The sequence below is a fragment of the Gallinula chloropus genome, assembly GCF_964237585.1.
Source record: "Gallinula chloropus genome assembly, chromosome: 3".
Lineage (NCBI taxonomy): Eukaryota > Metazoa > Chordata > Aves > Gruiformes > Rallidae > Gallinula > Gallinula chloropus.
Window position 1 is genome coordinate 90,284,088 of NC_140087.1, and position 19,836 is coordinate 90,303,923.

General features: G+C 43.8%; 1 protein-coding gene across 1 annotated transcript in view; it reads right to left on the minus strand.

Moving 5' to 3' along the window:
- CD109 (CD109 molecule) overlaps nucleotides 1-19,631 on the minus strand; it is a gene marked incomplete at both ends in the record, with an annotated part of 79,007 nt that extends 59,376 nt beyond the window's left edge. Inside the window, 3 exons of the mRNA XM_084261152.1 lie at nucleotides 1,717-1,745; nucleotides 19,075-19,235; nucleotides 19,567-19,631. Of these exons, the coding sequence (XP_084117278.1) occupies nucleotides 1,717-1,745; nucleotides 19,075-19,235; nucleotides 19,567-19,631 (255 nt within the window). The remainder of the gene's footprint in view (nucleotides 1-1,716; nucleotides 1,746-19,074; nucleotides 19,236-19,566) is intronic.
- Between the last annotated feature and the right edge of the window lie 205 nt (nucleotides 19,632-19,836).

A 19,836-nucleotide genomic window follows, 5' to 3' on the forward strand; every position in this document is an offset into this window, starting at 1 on the left:
GTTGTCCACTAGGACTACCAGGTCCTTCTCTGCAGAGCTGCTTTCTGGCAGGTCAACCCATAAGCTGTCATGGTGCTTGGGGTTATTCCTCACTCAGTGCAGGACTCTGCTTGCCCTGGTTGAATTTAACTTGGTGCCTATTCACCTAATTCTCGTCTGTCCAGATCTCACTGAATGGCAGCAAAGTCTTCTGGTATTTCAGCCACTGCTCCCATTTTTGTACTGTCACAAACTTGCTGAAGGTACACTCTGTCCCCTCATTCAACCTACAGGTCTCCAACCAGAGTCTGCCCTCTGCCATTCAGCCAGTTCTCAATCCACCTCACTGTCCACTCATTCAACCCACACTTCCTAAGCTTGCTTATGAGAATGTTATGGGATGCAGTGTCAAGTCTTTCTGATGTCAAGGTATACAATACTGCTCTTCCCTCATTTACCCGGCCAGACATGCCATCATAGAAGGCTACCAGCTTGGTCAAGCATTGTTTCCCCTTGGTGAATCCATGCTGATCACGCTTGATAACCTTCATTTCCTCCACATGCTTAGAGATGACTCCCCAAACAAGCTGCTCTATCACCTTTCCACAGAGAGAGCTGAGGCTGACTGGCCTGTAGGTTCCCAGGTCCTCCTTTTTGCCCTTTTTGAAAACTGGAGTGACAGTGGCTTTCCTCCAGTCCTCAGACACCTTTCCTGCCCTCCATGACCTCTCAAAGATGATGGAGAGTGGTACAGCAGTAACATCTGTCAGCTCCCTCAGCACTCATGGGTGAATCCCATCAAAGTCCATGGATTTGTGGATGCCAAGTTTGCATAAACGTTGTCTAACCCAGCCCTGCTCGAGCAGGGGGAACATCTTCCTTTCTCCAGATTTTCTCTCCTACTTCCAGGGCTCTGGGATTCCTTAGCAGTAAAGACTGAAGGAAAGGCAGTTTGTTTTTTTTTTTTCTATGCTTGCTAATTTGCAATTTGTATTTGAATCTAGCAGTCTTCATAATGTTGAGCTGCTCAATGTTATTGACTATCCATCAAACTTTTCCATATCACTTCATATAATAGACAGTTTATTTGAGACCAGAATTTAAATCCACTGGATTTAGGACTTCTCAGACTTATAGATGTTTAAAAAAAATAAAGGCTTTGGTAAAACTTTTCTCATTACATAAATACATAACTCTTTAGATCAAGTTTTCATGATGAACATCCAGAATTATAAATTCAGGATTGATACTCGACACACAATTCAATACTATACGTTTTTGATGACCAGTTGGCTTATTTATGAGTATGCGCTGAATGAGCATTTCCAAATGCTTAAAAAGACTTTATATAAATACTTTTTAATTTTAATATTTCTCAATTATTGTTTTACACAAATATTTCAGCTCCAGTTAACATTCATAGTGTGTCTGAAATAGAGGTATTGGTATCAGACAGTCAAAAAAGAAAACCCATAAAGCCAAGTTGTGTGTTCAAGTTTTTTGAAAGCTTATGCTGATGCTGGAAATCAGCTCCCAAATCCTGTAATTACTTATAACAAGCTGCAGGGCATTTGATCTGAAAACTCCTTTGGTTATTGGTCAGTAAATACAATCATCTGAGGATGTGAAAGTAGCTAGGATCACATACAAAACACATCATGTCATCAACACCAACTGATGAAAAGTTACAGAGTGTCAACATTCTCTGAGGAAGGAGGAAAGGAAAGAAATACTTACTACTGGAAGAACAAGAGTCCCAAAGGAATCTGAATAAAAAAGAAGAAATATCACACTGTTAGAAATCTTAAAAAAAAAGTTACCAAAACATTGACATCATCAGGTTAAGTAAAAAAGCAGTGCTCTTCCCTCATTCCCATACTTCCCATAATACCCACTGGACAACTGAATTCCCTTGGTGCAGCTATTCTGGAGTTCAGGGTACACAGACCATCCAGCCAAGGCACATGCAATGGCTGTGACCAGCTGGCCTGCATGCACATGCTTTATCGGCCAGTTGATTGCTGCCAAACACCATCTGGACATGAAACTAAAACATATACAGCCTGGAGCAACTGTGGCATTAGTCAGTATTGACAGTCAGTGTTTATACTTCATTCAACATCTCATTCCACTCATTTATCCCTCCCAAGTTCTGTCAAGGCCACTGTCAGCCACCACTAGTTTATGGGATAAGCAGCTCATCTCCGCGGACACGTGAAGGAGCACAAAGGAAGGCAGACAGGTGGGGGAACCCCAGTAACACCCAGCACTCAGCCCATCACACGCCCATTGCCACAAGCCCAGAGGCACACCAGCAGTGGGGAACCCCAACACCCCCATCAGAGACCCAATATCCCCACCAGATTAAGCAACTCCCCAACAATCACTTACAAACATGCTAAAAGAACCAGGCAGGGTAGAACAGACCAGAAAATACAAAACACAGCGCTACACTTCAATAATGGTCTGAGGGTGGCAACACAGTCCCAGCTGGGAGCTACCTGAACAAGGAGGCAGTTTGGCACTGCTTGAGAATGACTCCCCTCTTGGGTACCACTGTCCTAAGAACAAAGCAACCCTCTGCTCTGCAAAGAAGCTGAGAGAAACCTAGGATATTTTGCAATTAACCTCCTCTGCAGTTTAGTAGGTGACGACTTTTTGAAGTCATTTTGTAGTCACCAAGATTAACAACTTTTCAAGAAGGAATAAAATAGGAGAAAACTTTAAACTACATGTTAATGGAGAAAGGCAAAATGGTTAAAAACTGCCTTAATCCTTCCCCTTCCCTCCAGTGGGAACCTCCCACCTGGTGGCCTCACTGCTATGAAACAAAGCCAGCAGTGTGGCAGCAGTCTCTGCCGAGTCATGCCCTCTGTGACAACCTAACACTGCTTATTCACTGGCAACTGGCTCTCAGCCTCCTCTTCACCAGATACATCCACTCCACCCCTTCCTCCTTAATGTGGCTGATGGAAGACGTGTGACACCTTCTGCAGGGCTGCAGAAGCATGAACTCTGCAGCAATGTGACTTCTCTATCTGGTGGGGGCTGATGTCCATGTTCTCCACTTAACATTTTTCTTTACATTCACCTAGACAGAAGCACCTATCCGTAGTCTATTCAATTACCTACTCCACCTAAATTTTTATTTTCCATTGAACCTGAAGCTCAGACAAAGGCTGGATTTCAGGATCAGGACTAGGATTAGGAGTCAGGTTCAATGGGTCCCTTTCAACTCAGTATATTCTGATTCTATCATTTACCGCCCTTAAGCAAAAGAGCACCAAGAATTAACTGTCCTCAGTGCATTACATCACCAACCAGGGCAATAAGTATCCAAAATATTAATGTATGTGTGTTAATGTAATTTCTTGCTTTAACTATTTTAGATAATGTGGCCTCATATATTTTACAATCCAAATAAATATGCTGTTAAGCTCCTGCATATCATTACATCAAAGAGCCATTTATTTTAATTATGTAATGGGGAAAGGAAGGGAAAAGGGAAGGGAAGAAAGGGGAAAAGGAAAGGGGAAGAGGGGTGAGGGAAGGGGGGAGAGGGAAGGGGGGAGAGGGAAGGGGGGAGAGGGAAGGGGGGAGAGGGAAGGGGGGAGAGGGAAGGGGGGAGAGGGAAGGGGGGAGAGGGAAGGGGGGAGAGGGAAGGGGGGAGAGGGAAGGGGGGAGAGGGAAGGGGGGAGAGGGAAGGGGGGAGAGGGAAGGGGGGAGAGGGAAGGGGGGAGAGGGAAGGGGGGAGAGGGAAGAGGGAAAAAAGGGAAGAGAAGGGAAGAGAAAAGAGACGAATAGGACTGGACTATTTCAGTTGGAAGAGACCTACAGCAATCACCTAGTCCAACTGACTGACCACTTCAGGGCTGACATAAAGTTAAAGTATGTTATGAAGGGCATTGTCCAAATGCCTCTTAAAACACTGACAGGCTTGGGGCATCAACAGCCTCTCCAGGAAGCCTGTTCCAGTGTTTGACCACCCTTTTGATAAAGAAATGCTTCCTAATGTGCAGTCTAAACCTCTCCTGGAGTAACTTTGAACCATTCCCACACATTCCTTCACTGGATCCCAGGGAGAAGAGCTCAGCACCTCCCCCTCCACTTCCCCTCCTCAGGAAGCTGTAGAGAGCAATGACATCACCACTCAGCCTCCTTTTCGCCACATGGGACAAGCCCCAAGTCCTGAGCTGCTCCTCATAGGACATCTGACCCAGCCCTTTCATCAGCTTTGTTGCCATCCTCTGGATGCATCTGAACACCTTCACATCCTTAAATGGTGGGGCCCAGAACTGCACACAGCACTCCAGGTGAGGCCAGACCAGCACTGAATACAGCAGGACAATCACCTCTTGTGACCGGCTGGTTACGCTGTTTGATGCAGCCCAGGATGTGGTTTGCCCCCTTGGCTGCCAGGGCACACCGTTGACTCATACAGACTCATATTTTCTTTTGCTGATTCCATTTAGTTAGACCTTTTCATATCTCCTAAAAAGCAATAGGTTTATACCTTATCTTTTACTCATTTGTTTCATGGAGCAAGCAAAAAAATCAAATTAATTTATTTATGTCCTCCTTGATCCTGGGCATAAAAGCATTCCAAGATGAAGCAATCAGCTAATGTTTGAAGTCCAATAAAAGTTAATTTTAAAAGTCAAGGAAGTTTTCCTTAAGTAAGCCTCAGTGGACCAAACACAGGTTGTCCTGGCTGCTGCCAGAGAGCTAAAGGAAAAATCCCAACCAGCATGTACCATCTATTCAAAGAATAACCTGGGTTAAACCAAATGACTCACATCCCACAAATGAAGTTTGTGGGTAGCAAACTCCAGTACTTCATTCTGGTATTCAAAAGCTGATGGGGATGGGTGGCATCAGGCACTAAGCAGCACAGTTCTTTCCACAACATGTTTATGCTACTGTTGAAGCCACTTTTTTTTTTCCTATCATCTCTCTCTCCTCTTCACTTCAGAAGCAGCCCATGCAGTCATTGACTTTGAACAACCTCATTGGCCTTTGAGGTTTTCCAGGGAGGAGTCTCAGGCAAAATACACGTGTCTTTTCTCAGCAGCCAATGGAGAGGGCACCCTGCCCCTTGGCACGGTGTCAGGGAGCCCCACGCTCAGTCAAGCTTGTTTGGCATGTAGGGCTACAGGACAACCACCAGCTACAGGAGAGGAGTTAACAGACCCACAGAGTGCTCAATTTGTAGGCTTGCTGATGTATTTACTCCCAACATCTACCCAAACAACTCCATGCCCAACCAATCGCACTAGAAGAGACATTATTTTAGCTAAAGGAAACGTGTCTTCCTAACTGTTACTGTTAACTGGGAAGAAAATTTTTTTTAAGGTATCATGACATTTCATAGGTAAAGGAGGCTGGATGTAGGGTAACTAGCAACAACAGAGATGGTACAAAGCTACCTCTTGACATTTCTCTCAGTTCTATACTAAAAGCTAGCTAACCCTTCTCTAGTTCCCGCTGTGAAATAAGGCTGTGCTAAAACTGGGGTTTGTATGACCACAGCCCATCACACTGTCACCAGAAGAAAAAAAAAAAACCAAACCCTGTAACTCCTGATAATCCCTTATTATCAAGGAACAGGAGCTCAGTTTTATTTACTGCATGCATTTGAGTGGATGTGCACATGGCAAGAATTGCTACGCGAGCTTTAATCTATCTAACACAGCTAATTATAGCAACAGCTATAGCAGTGTACACTGGGAGACACTGAGCACTAATCTGATACTCATACCATAGCCCACACCATAGGGTTTCTATTTCCAACATTACTCATGCCAATGCAAACACACTAGTACACAGCACTGAAAAGGCAGAGCACCAGAGGGGGCTGCTATATTGAAGGGGACTGCTGTACCAAAGAGGACCACTATACGGAAGGGGACCACTACTCATCACCCTGTGCAGCATCTAACAGCTTTCAAAGCAGCCCTTCATCTAACAGGGCATGTTCTTGGCAGCTTTCTCATTACAGCAGTGCCTGTTTGCCTCCACCTATTTTGAGAACTAGCATGCAAAAGACAGAAATCTTAAGATAGAAATAAGTTTCTTCCATGTTCCCAGGCCTAGGAGACCTAGTGTCACATCTCAGCCAGATACACCTGCGATGCTGAGGGGGAAGCAGCTAGGGAGGAAGGAGATTTAAATTGCAGCCGCTTCTCCTTTATGCAATTCAGAAAGCATTTACCTTCTGAAGCAGTGTTAGGGAGCTACATCCTCCCTGGCTGTCTTGATAAAGCTCAGAGCACTGTCTCATTCCCAGCCAGTGAGAATCATAAAAGAGGCTCTGGGGCATGAGATAATCTTCCAATTCACGTCACTATGTAATTATTTTGTTAGGAACTGCGCAGCCTGGGCAGATCCGAAACTCTTTGGCATTGCACAGAATTTCCCTGTCATGCAAGATTTTCCCATGTTCTCAAAGACTACCAGGCTGCAATCGATCCCCTGGAGCTCTGCTCAGCTACGCCCAGGGATGGCTTTGGATGTGTTCAAACAAGTGCCATCGTCAAAGCATTTGCTTCATGCCAATGCCGAATTGCTGAAATTCACTACATTCTTCTGTCCACTAATGAATTAAAGTTATATTGAACCACATGTCAGTCGCAGGTTTATAAGGTGTTAAGCACAGTCCAACGGCTAGCGCGTGGCACTGCTCTGCCAGATGCTCTGCTATCACACAGCGAGTGTGTAACATTTCCACATGATTTACACATGACATCAGTTGAGTCCCCTGTCCCCAGAAATGGCAACAGTTGTCACCCTCCTTCGGCACATCCCTGCAAGGGACCCCTTCAGTTGCTAAATACAGCTCCCACTGATTACAGATAACTAACTCCAGGCAGTAGAAGTAGGTTTAGGAAGGAGGCCAGAACAGCTATGCTACCTGCACCAAGCTTCATAGACCACAAAATGCTTTCTCCTGACTCATCACATCTGCTTTCTGCAGCAGCAGACTAACTGGCACAACTGGAACGGGCCACAGAGGGGAAGGGAAAGACCAGGCGAGACCACAGGTCCCTGCTACCCCAAGGGATAAGTTAAAGAAAACTCCCAGCTGCGAGCAATGCCCTAGCTGCAGCGGGAAGCAGGAAAAATTCAGTGAACCATTCCAGAATTATCTTGAGGAAAGTTAAAAACCCCCACAGGAGTCACATGATCCTTCAAGAAAAAAATATCCTTCCTCATCACTCACAAAATCGTTTCTCTCACAGAATTCCTGAAGCTTGTACTGTATTCATTCAAATACTGCATTGAGGAAATATATGGAAAAACCGCAGCAACAAATGCCACATTGTCCTGCATCCTTTCCCTCAGAGTCCTTGGCATTTAGGTCAGCCCGGCAGAAGATGAACCAAAGGCAGTGTGGTAGTTACATGTCACCAGTACACACAGCAGTGGGAAATTAAGTCATCTTTTTAATATGCACTGCCACCATGCCATTTTTGGAGGTCTAATAGCCTTGTTAGCAGCAAAGCAAACAGGAAAAAACTCTACTGAGCCAAATATATGCTTTTTTTTTTGGACTTCTGGAGAGCCACTCGACTGATAGCATCTTGAATTCTTCCCATTGCATGGGCCTGACCCAAACCCAGAAACTTACGCTACCCCTTCTTGAGCTGACACCACCAGCACTAAGACTAGACAGAAATGTTTCTCCTTCCACTCCCCCAAAAAAGACAGAGGTTCCAGAAAAAACTGACTGTATGGCTTGGCACAGTGAACTACAGCTTGTGCCAGTATAAATCAGTACAGCAGCACTTCAGTCTCTAACTGACTTACACAAGCCGGGGTCTTGACTCTGTATCGTAGCTCATGTGGCAGGTATCACTACGAACAGACTTTCTCACTTAACTTTTTTACCTACATCCTCATTCCTTCTTAGTCCTGTGTAAGAATGGAAAAATAAAACTGGAATTGCTTCAGAATGATTTACTGAAGTGATGCTATGCCCTTCTGCTGGCAGCTGTGCCTACAAATCCATGCTTAGGAAATGTTTACAGAAAAACATTTTCTTTGCAGTGGTAAATGGGGTTTTTTTTCTACTGCAGAGCCTGTTTCAAAAACTCACATCAGAGAAAAAATAATGTTCTTCAATGTCTTTCCAGGTTTTTCTTCCAAAACATATATTTGTGTGCCTGTTGAAAAGGCAGGAAGCATAAATAGCAAGGCCTGAACTGCCCAGGGAGAGAATTACATTTTTTTTCTTCAAAAGAGAAGGCCTGCCGATCTGTCAAGTTCACATCATTAAATGTGTTATATGCCTCATTATTATCCTAAAACTAGTATCAAAATTAGCACTGTCTAGTTATGAAAGTGGCCCAAAATATATCGTGCAAGCCACTGCTGTTAAGTTGTGGTTAAATTTGGGGCAGATGACAGAAGGAGGGGCAACGCAGCACTCAGACACATGCAGGAGGGACTGCTAGTGGACATCAGTATATGGGCTGACAGCCAGAGCTAAATCAAGCCAACAGTCCTGTAGCAAAGGAGTATATACTTGTTCCACAAAGCCTCCTAAACCGTTCCAGCCTGCCAGCACTACATACACTTCCCTCCACAGCTACTCATTACCTTACTTCATATTTCCACTGCCCCTTATCTTTTTGGTCTTTTTTGCTATTTTGGAGGCTAGAAGCACTCAGAAATTACAAAAAGGAGAGAGAGGAAGGGCAGCAGTGTTGTCCATGGAGAAGGGCATAAAGGGACAGGATGAACAATCTGGACTGGACCAGAAATTACCAGCTGAGGGTCTAGTCAAGAGACATGGCTCCAGAGGACAGGAGAAAGGCAACATGCATAGCCATTTTTGCAATAAAAGCTACATTTTACCAAACTCTGTGGGTGCTAGCAAGTTCTTGCTTCAGTTGTGAGGGATATTTTCCTAACAAACAGGACAACTCATGACAAAAATACCTTCTCCAGTTGAACCCAGTTTTCCTCCAATCTGCTTTTAGTCCACAATCAGAAGAGTCATGGAAACCCAACCATAAAAGCACAACCAAAAGCAGTCATGGCCACAATAGGTACAGATTTACCAGAAGGTACATACCTCTCTGATGCCCCCTCACCATGGCATTCCTTGTGTCTCTCTACTTCACATGGCAAAGGAGTCATTGTACCTCCCTGCTTGTCCTACCAGTTCAGCCTTTCTCTCACCAGCACTGCCAGACCCAACCCTGAGGAAAAACACCATCTCCCACCCCCTATGACAGACAGACACTGCTGATGCTGGGAGACCCTTGCCTTGCTCTGCTGCATCCACTATCCCTTCCACAAGTAAGCACCATCTCTCCTGCAGACTGGGCCTCCTAATTTCTTTTTAGACTTAGGTCATAATTCAGATATTTAATTCTCCACTTAGTCTTCTGAAGTAAAACAGCTAATTCTACGGATGATACTATTATTTCCACTTTCAGCAGAGTGGTCAGAGAGGAGCCAGTTGCAACATCACAATACTCAGAATGCCCCATAGTTCATCTGAGATACTGCATGCTGGGTAGGAAAACAAAATTTCTTCATATATCTAAACCAAAATCATCTCTTTAATCAGAGACCTTCTGACAAGCTATCCAGCAAATACTATCCCAGTCACTTGAACGCAAGTACAGGCTCTTTTCAACTTTTTCATGAGACCTGTAGGACCCATCCACAGCATTTTTGTCCTGTGTGTGACATTGCCACTGCCTACCACACGTAATCAGCTATATTCCCATGAATTACAAATCTACAACTGTTAGCAAGACAAGCTGTGAATGCTACAGAGAACGCTTCCTTGACGTCAGATCCAGTCTATGTAACTACAGAGGCGATTTGGAATAATCTCAGACTTAAGCCTTTTACACAACTGAATGGGAAATTCACTTCGTTCACTTAGTTCTCCCTTGGTGACTATACACAAACACACAAACTCACAGGCATCTGCACATCCTGCTTTCAAGGCGCCCCTGGCCATCGTTATTATCCCTTCTGATGTCCATGAAATAAACACAGACAAAGCAACTATTACTGCAATTTAAAGCAGCTGCAGTTTTCATTCCGACTTAAATCACACTAGGACAAAATGTGTCTAAGCCTGTCCATGCCAGAGATTTGGCAGTTATTAAAACCACCCTCATCGCATCGATTGCTGCAACTGGAGAGCAAAATTCCGAAGTCAAGTCACCTCTCAAACTCATTCACTTATTTCTTCAAGGGAAAAAAAATGTTTGTTTTTAAATTTGCTTTCCTATGATTTCTGGAATGTATTTAATTTGTGATAACAAAACCATATAACTTTTCTGAAATCACAAAATTATTTAGATATATAAAAACATTGCCAAAGACTTCCTTCATTGGTATAAAAGTCAATATAAATCCCTAACCATAGAAAATAAGCACCTGGACCTCACAGGTCCTCCAGGAAGCTGCAGAAGGGGTCTGTCACTTTGGTCACATTTTCTACACACATACTTATTTGGACTCCAGTGAATCCAAATGAACCAACATCATCTCCTGCCATCTGCTATTCAGCCTCTGCAGATAGGATCTCAACTCTGCTTTCACAAACAGGTAGTCAGGGATAGCAGAGCATGGGAGCCAGAAATGTTGGCAGTGCAGATAGTCCAAAGAGTCTCATGAGAAGTCACCTGTGTGTATGACGGGAGGCCCATGACTTTCCCAACTATTTCCTGACACAGCAGGCAGTTCTATAAACCTTTCATTTGGATGTCTTTCTGATTAGACACCACTAAGAACAACATCCTAGACCCATTTGGAGATCCACTGTTAGGTCCCACCCCTTTCTTTTTAAAACTACTTTTTATAGAACCATAGAATCACAGAGCAGTTTGGGTTGGAAGGGACCTCTGAGACCATCTAGTTCCAACCCCTCTGCCATAGGCAAGGACACCCTCCACTAGACCAGGTTTCCCAAAGCCCAATCCAACCTGGCTTGAACACTGCCAGGGAGGGGGCTGCCACAGCTTTCCCAGGCCACCTGTGCCAGAGCCTCACCACCTTCCAGGCAAGAATTTCTTCCATATATGCAATATCTAATCTGAATCTACCCTCCTTCAGCATAGAGCCACTACCCCTTGCCCTATCACTACAAACCCTTGTAAACAAACAGTCCCTCTCCAGCTTTCCTGTAGGCCCCCTTTAGGTGCCGGAAGGCTGCTTATACACCCGAAGGGTAATAACCAGGGGCATAACACACTTCTCACGCTTCAGCCCAATTCCTCCCATCTCTCCTCAAATGCTTTACAGAATGCAGGAGACTCCCAGAGTCAAACCAGAAGTCTGTTTAGTCCAAGGTCCCATTTCCAGCAATGGTCAAGGACACACATCTGAACAGCTTAAAAACAAAGTACACAGTGACCGTTCCTTGGGTACTCTTCCCAGACAATGCAACCTGACGGAGGCTTGGGACTTGAAAAGCCAAAATTGGCATCCTTATATTGGACCAACCCTTGATGCACTTCTGTCTTATGAATTTGTGCAATCATGTTTTCCATCCATAACATCTGAGACATGGAGTTCCACTACTTATTTCCATCCTATGTGAAGGCCCACCTTCTTCTGTCTGGTTTGAACTTGTCTCCTGAGAGATCTCCAATCTTTCCCTCTGCTTTCCCTGGAATTTCTCCAGTTAATTCACAGCCTCCATAAGGAGTGCCCCAAATCAGACACAGCATTCCTTAGGACAACTAATTAGAGCTGTAAAGATTAAAAGAATACTTTGTCATAGTTTACATAAAATATTTTGGTATACATCTGAGTACAGCATTTGCCTTCTTTTCTGAGCATGACAGTATTACTGTTTCTAGTCACTTATATTTATAAGAATCTGAAGTGTGGGAGACAGGAGGAAATGGCCAACCTCTTCTAAATTGTCTGTGGGACAGGACAAGGGGCAATAGCCTCAAGTTGGAGCATAATAAGTTCCGCACCAATATGCAGAAGAATTTTTTCACAGTGAGGGTGACAGAGCACTGGAACAGGCTGCCCAGAGGGTTGTGGAGTCTCCTTCTCTGGAGATATTCAAGACCCGTCTGGACGCCTACCTGTGCGATGTGTCCTAGGGAACCTGCTTTGGCAGGGAGGTTGGCCTCTATGATCTCTTGAGGTCCCTTCCAACCCCTACAAGTCTATGATTCTGTGAAACAGTTCTGAGCTCTGCCATGCTGCTGCTGGATCAATGCTATCTTAAAAGCTTTCACCTTTTGGTACCTTTAAACCATCACCCACCCCACACATCCCCTTTTTTCTGTGGGACTGCCACTTCACCTCGTTTCCCATTCAGTACGCACGCATTCTTTTATTCCTCAACAAGAACACAACCATGCAGCTGCCCTAGTGAATCACACTCCAGTTTTCCCCCTTACCATTTCCTATATTGCCAAAATGCCTTAATTTCTAACCTTTCCTCCCAGCATCCTCACCACCTCTTCACTAATCTAATAAACATTTTCCCTTTTTCAATCATGTCAGTGATACTGAACAATACCGTTTCACAGCAACCCTTTCCCAGTTTGGGAGTAAACCACATAGGCCTAGTTTATAGCTATTATTTTCCAGCCACAAACGTATTTCGTAAGAGTTCCACGCTGTCCCCGCTTCCCCAGCTGGCTTGTCAGAGTGCCACGCCAGACTACCAAAAGCCTTATAAAGTAAAGATATAAGAATATCCAGCTTCTTCTTCACTTACAATCCCTGCTAGCCCATGGTACAATGCATCACATTTTCAGGTTTTCAACCTACCAGAATCCCTCTCTTCATTCATGCTCTCAAAACTTCACTAGCAATTTTTAAATTATTTTAATGAATTATCTAAATAATCTACAGGCAATTTTATCAGGCCTAAACAGCTACTTTACCAAAGTATTCTTTAATCTGTTCCTCCCCTTTTGTTGCCTTAATTCCTATACCTTTTCCATGACAGCCAGTTGATCCTTTCAGTTAAGACTGAAGACTTCCTGCCTCAGCATCACTAACCAACACCTTTCATCAGAGTTGCAAGCCACACCCTTTCCTAGCTTTTTTGTTACTGATATGATATTTAAAAATCCAGCCTTTGTAATCTGATCCCATTTTCAGTTTATACACCGTTTTCCTTTTTTCTGTTGTTTTTGACCAGCGATAAAACCATGTTTAGTTACTTTAGTTCTCACCCTTCTGCTATGTTAGGGTAATGTGTACGTATCCCTATGATATGAATCCCTAAAGAGTTTTCGCCCTTTGCTTCCCTTCCTTCTTGTTTCTGATACCATCTTATATCCCAATTCCTGTTCTATATTGACATTGCTTTTCTTTTTTTTTCTCCACAAACTCACAGCCTTTACTTTGTTTTCCTCTATCATCCTCTTCCTAAAAGTTGCAGAACCCCCTCAGTTCACAGGAGCAGCATGGAACCCCACACTGGCTTGTGATGTTCCCTCCTCTGTAAGAGCTGCCCCACTGCCACCATTTCCACATGAATTAATTAGTTACCCCACCCATCCCAAGAAACATGGAACAGCGGGTAGCACACTATCTACCTCACTCTCCTTGACTGGATATCGGTGAAGAAGATGCTGCCCAAAACAACCTCACATACAAACTCGTAACTTTCAGCCATAGAAAGACTCCCTTCAATCTCAAACAGCATCCAGTGAATAAGATAAAGCTCAAGTCCTGGATGAGACTGCTACTTGTGTTTTTCTGCAAACTGCTTAATGCGCCTGTTAGCAGGATGGATTCAACAAACAGGCGCAGAAACCTGGGTTGTTTGTGGGTTTTTTTCTTACATGTACTCCAGCAATAGGAAAGCCCTGAAGAGAACACTCTCTTCCCTACTAACTCCCCTGTCTCTGGATCCAGCCCCGACACCTCCTTACTCAAAACTTTTCCTTCATTCTGATTTTGCACAGGTTATCTGCATGTGCTGTTCAACAGCATATTTTTCATGAGGCACAGTTACACATATGTTTTGGAGGTGGAGGTCATGGATGCAAAATCATGGGACCCCTGCTCTCTTGCAGTTTGGCTTTTTAGGCATCGATGCAGAATTAGGTGAAAAGGAGCTGATGGCTGCACTGCAAAACCCTTTATCCCACAGACTTTCAGCGTAGATTTTGTGGTCACCAATGAGTCAGTCATTTTATTCCGAAATAAGGTACAGACCCAACTCAAGGTTAACAAAATGGACTGGCACACTTAAGCCATTAATTCCCATTAAGCTGCTACTTTACAACTTACTATTCCTAGTGTTTTTCACTGTTTCACATACTAAGCTGGTCAGAACCATATTATTAAGTATGCAAAACACGCCTTCTGGTAAAAGCAGTTTTTCCACTGTCTATATGGATGATCACTACATGCCTGAACTTGACCGATACTTACAAACTCTGTTAAGTTTCGTAAATCCTAGGGGAGTATTTATCACACTCCAGCTCAGAAACCTCTGGTAGTAAGTACCTTTACTCCTCTCCAGAAATACAGAAAAGCAGTGCAATTTAATGAACATGTACAAATAATTTATAGGGAACCAGAACTACACATCCTATTGTAAACCAGATTCTTCAGTTCTTAAACTAGTCACTCACCATGCCTTAAATATATTAAGTTGTACCTTCAACACAAGAAGCTCTAACTAAATCCTGTTCTTGAAAATTAAAAACATTCACACAGTCAGTTAATGACGACACCTCATTACACATAAAAGCTTTTCTTAAAACTGAGTTGTTTTCTCAACTTCCATGCTACTTACTCTTTCCAAATCATTCTAGCACCAACAAGGAAAAAAGACTTTTCAGAAGCTCTCGCAATTGAGGTATAAGGTTTCCCATATACTAACACACACTGCAATGTCTAGGTAACAAACCCTGTAAGGCAACACTTCTTGCCAATTCAAACTACGCCTTTATCAATCACTGACTGGATAAATATGCATGGCAAGAGTCACCCTTCATTCTAATCACTGAAAACCAAGCCATTCGTGCACAAAATTTAACTTGCCTGTCTGTTATTCCCATCTCTTTTTTCTTGTTGTTGTTGTTGATGACACAGAAAACCCAACTGCTCAAATTGCACATGAGCCATTATTCTCTTCTGCAGCCATTTCCAACCAGGATGAGGATCTTTCTGATACTGCATCTCCACAGAAAAATGTGTCAAGGCTTGGTACGGTGCACGGAAACAGCTTTAGTTAGTGCTTCGTGTTTCTCTGGAGTCCATTGCAGAGAACGGAAACTTATTCTCTCCTGGTGACGCACTGACTCTTTTTTTCAGTTGTGCTTGCTCACACAAAGTTTACCTGTAGCAGCAACGTCCTGCTTGTAGACATTCAGTTGGTCTGTTTTCACTACATTTAATCTAATTATCTTAATTTCCATACCAAAACATTGGGGTTAAATAATCTCCCTTGCTACAGTGCACTTGGATTCTGGAATATTGAGCCAAGCTCTAAATACCAGCACTCCTTGAAATGCATGTGCATGCACACTTTCTCCCTCACTCCACAGAATACAAACTAGCCACTTATTAATACATATATTTTCCCTTTGTTATACGAAAAAGCACGATAAAGATGTGAACCAACCTCCACAGCTAAAGTCTTTCTCCATGGGCAATTTCCCAAGAATCACCAAGATACCAAAATTCCACTTCTAGTAACAACAGAACCTGTGAATGTTTCATCAACTATCAGAGGTCAAACACTCTTATTTTCTAAATAAAGGAAGAGTTGTATTTTATACAGAAACAACAACTCTGCCACTAATTCAACAAGACCAATTTATAGAGAGAACTCAGATATTTAGACCACTGATATTTATGCACCATACTGAGCTGCTGATGGAGAACCGGAGCACATCCTTAACTTTAAGCAACTTCATATGCACTTTGCCAGACAGGTATGTAATCAATCTTACACTTAGGTTCTTGGCTGAACTCAGACTGCAAGATTAAACAAAACTAATAAAAATGCTGTCCTCAGCCTATCCTCTACAACACTGTCCCAACACTGTGCCCATCTCAGTTCCATCAGCACAAATGTTTGCACACCGAACCAGGGAACCCATCTGCCTGAAAAAATATTCAACAAAATAAAAACTTTATTTTTCAGTAGGATCAGTTTCTCAAAGCAGTTAATCCCCTGGTTTTACTGTCACCATGCAAGGAAAAACACAGAGCATATTTGAGCCAGCTTAGGCAACGGTGCCACTGAATTTGCAGCCTAACCAAGGCAGGCAATCAGTTCCAGCTTTCTGGATCTTCAGTAATCAACAACTTCAGCTACCTCTTGCCTCTCTTAATACTTATTTTTTATAGACACATGGATATAAAAGTCAAACTCATGTGCACTGCAGGAACAGTAATACCACTGTATTAGCCACTCTGTGTAGCCTAATGGGCCCAAGTGACAGATAAAACAACATGATGTCACTTAAAGAAGATTTTGTGTGCCTGGAAATAGGTTTCATTTTTTTTCCTTCAACTGCAATAGTTGGCCTAATAAAACCTCACTCAGGCTTCCTTCACTCACATTCTCAAGACTAACACAGCTACAACAAAACTGCTACATAGTTTATCTGAGGGTTGTACTGTTCTTTAGTTATACTTAAGCTTATTTAAAGCTTTTTTTAAAGCTTTCATTTAAAATTTAAAGCTTTGGAATCTTACTCTGACACACTGCTTTCTCTCTGAGTAACTCTATTCACAATTGATGCACTCCCGTAGCACCTTCGGACACACGCCTTCAACACTACATCCTCTGTTCCAGGCAGTTCCCTTGCTCCTGGCCTGTAACAGTTTAGCTTACATATTTGTTCACAGAGAACAAATGACTAACAAATTACATAACTTGACTTCTAAAGAATGGATGGTCACATACTAATTTTAATTTAAGAGTTTTGCAAAAGGAAAGGTACTGCCTGCTCACCAACTTTTTTTTTTCCTATTCCATTTACCAAGTTAAAAAGTATGAAAAATTCAAATCTAAATGACAGAAGAAAAATTAAAAATTAACAATAAATCCATGCACTTAAAGTAATGTAGTGTATCATTTCTCCTTTTTTATCACTGTACCCAGCCTGACACAGTGTCATACCTGTTCCTGATCCCCCACTGTTCCCTCTGACTTCCACAGCTCCCATTGTCAAAGCATCATTCTGTGTGCTGTGTAGACAGACATCCACACATTTTCACCTGCTTGCAATTACCAGTTGCTTGTCTGCTCTTTAATGTTGAAAAGGACAATAACAGACAGGTTGAAACTCAGGCAAGCCTCACTGAAATTGATGTTAAGCAGAACAGAAGTGGGAAATAGAAGCGAGTATAGTTAGAGGAAGAAAAGGAGTAGACAGTTTTTCTTTGAAAAACAGTAAAACAGTAGGTGTGGGTTTGTTTTGATTTTGTATCAAAATAGTGACAAGAAAGGTTTGAAGAGTAAATGTGAACTTTAAAAGGCAAGCTCACTACTAATAGCATAACAAATCCATCAAAGTTATTTTCTCCACAGAGTAAGAATATTCCTTTATCCACTGCTGAATCCTCCACTGTGCCTAGTCCAGTGGGCTTGGTCTGTACTTCTGAATAAGCAAAACCTAAATATGGCAGGCAGTGTTTTATGGAAAATTAAGATTAATGACTTGTAGGCATGACAGTCAGTCTGTTTCACTTACAAGTAGATTTTAGGTGCCAGCAAATCTGTCCTCCTAAAGTAATTGCCTTAGGCATAGATCACCACAACTATTAGTGTTAGATTTGGACATGAACAGATCAGGTGTATAAATCTGATTTAAATCAGGAATGAACACTTAAGGTTTTTTTAATTTATTTTAATTAGCCATAACACTACAGTAAATTTGCCTCAGGTTTATGCATTTATACTAGCTGCTGGAGTGCATGCACCTGTAACAATATAAAATGAGAATGGATAAAGAATACCCAACCTGAAGTTAAACCTACCAATGAATAGTTGGAAAACTTTTTCAGACTACCTGAAATAAGAAGAAGAGTTTTGATCAGCTGTGCTTTTCTGCATCATGGGGCCATGAATTTTTTGATCTGATTAAATTCACTCCATCAGACCCAAAGCCTCAGATTCTCCACAGGTTGTGAAAAGGTGGGCTTTCATGAAGGCTTCAAAAAGATGCTTCCAATTAAGACATCTTGTAGATAAGATAAGGTACTGATAGAAAAATGAGTTGACACCAACAAGAAGAAAGTGTGTTACAGCAGGGTAGATTTTTCTAGGACCCCATACTGCCACTGGACTCTCTACTTGTGACAAATAAAAAGTTAGAGTTTGGGTGCCATTTATAGTGCCAGTACTAAAAGCAGTTTGAAAGCCAGAGCCAGATTATCCAGACAAAATATTTTCTTTCTCATGAGGGCAAATCTTAGGCAGGACATCTCTGTTTCTGTTCTCAGCTGGTTTTTATGAAAAGGAGCAGTGCCTGGGATATTTCAGTTCTCCAACTACTCAGAACTGCCACCATGTCCTCTATGGCTGCCCAGGGGGCTTATGTTAAAACAGTCTGCTGTAAGGTTTACTTATCTTCAATCCCAGCCTGTCCCACAATGCAGTTCCTGATCCTCAAAAATTTGTTTCTGCAAATGCTCAGAGCTTCCAAGAAATAGTGCCTGACACAGTCATCTCTACTTTCCTGTTGTCCTCAGGTCCCCCCTTTCTTAGGGCACGTGAAGCAACCAGTTCCAGGTGCTTCATCACCTTCTTTGTTCCACCTTTACCATTATCCCACTTGCCTCCATCTAGTACCAGTGAGCACCTCTTCCTCGGCGGCCAAACATCACTGACCAGAATACTTTGTTGCTCCTCAGAAACTCCACATCCATCACACTTTGCTGCTATCTCATTATTTTCAGAGTTTACAGTGAGTTAGGACACCCTCACAACCCCTTGCTATCCAGCTCAATCGCTCATCTGCACACAGAGCCAGCAAGATCATTTTCCTGTAAGTAACCTTTACGTGGTAAAATACAGTTCCTCCTTCAGTACTGGTTAGAAGCTGTGATACTTTGGGAGCAACAAAATATTTGTGGCAGAAGGCAAATCTAAGTCCTTCCAGGCCAAGCCCGGTCTCTTACCTTTCTCAAAGACCATTTCCCTACTCAAGATGGTCTCGTTATCTCTGATCACTTCGCCCCTTACAGTGACCTGTGCTGGGCTGTCCGGCAGCAGAGCTACCCCAACAGTCACGTTTGCTCCAGGCCTGATGTTCCAGGGAACTGCCACCAGGTACGTAGGTCTGGAAAAATCCAAACGGGTAGAGGGAGAAAGGGCAGGGAGTGAAATACAGTCCCCAAAAGAGCAACAACGTCCGCATACAATAACGTGGGATGGACACATCTTGCACAGCTCTTCTGTCGCAATCCGCGGCGGAGGCTGGAGGTGATGCTCACTCACCAGGCGCTACCCAGCGCACCCGGGGTTTGCAGGAGCGGGCGAGCCAGAGCTGCTCTGCCCGGGAGCCCCCGAGGAAGCACCCCGCTGACCCGCGCAGCCTCCGCGCCGGGAGGGGAAGGGAGGCGCGGCACTCCGCGTACCCGCCCGCCCCCGGCCCACCCGGTCCCACGTACCCGGCCGCCGCGGAGCTGCAGAGGAAGAGAAGGAGGAGGCGGACAGCACCGCGGGTCTGAGCCATGGCGCTCCGTGCGCGCTGCCCCGCGGCCGCTTTGCCCGCAGCCCGGTGGGTCCGCCGCTGTGCGCAGGGCCGGGACCGGGCGGGAGGCGCCTTGGCGGGCGGGGGAGGGAAGGGAGAGGCCGCCGCTGCCCCAGCGCCAGGCACGCTCCGCCGGCGGCAGCCGCATGAGCACCCGCGGGGCGTTCCCGAGGCCGGCCGGGGGGGA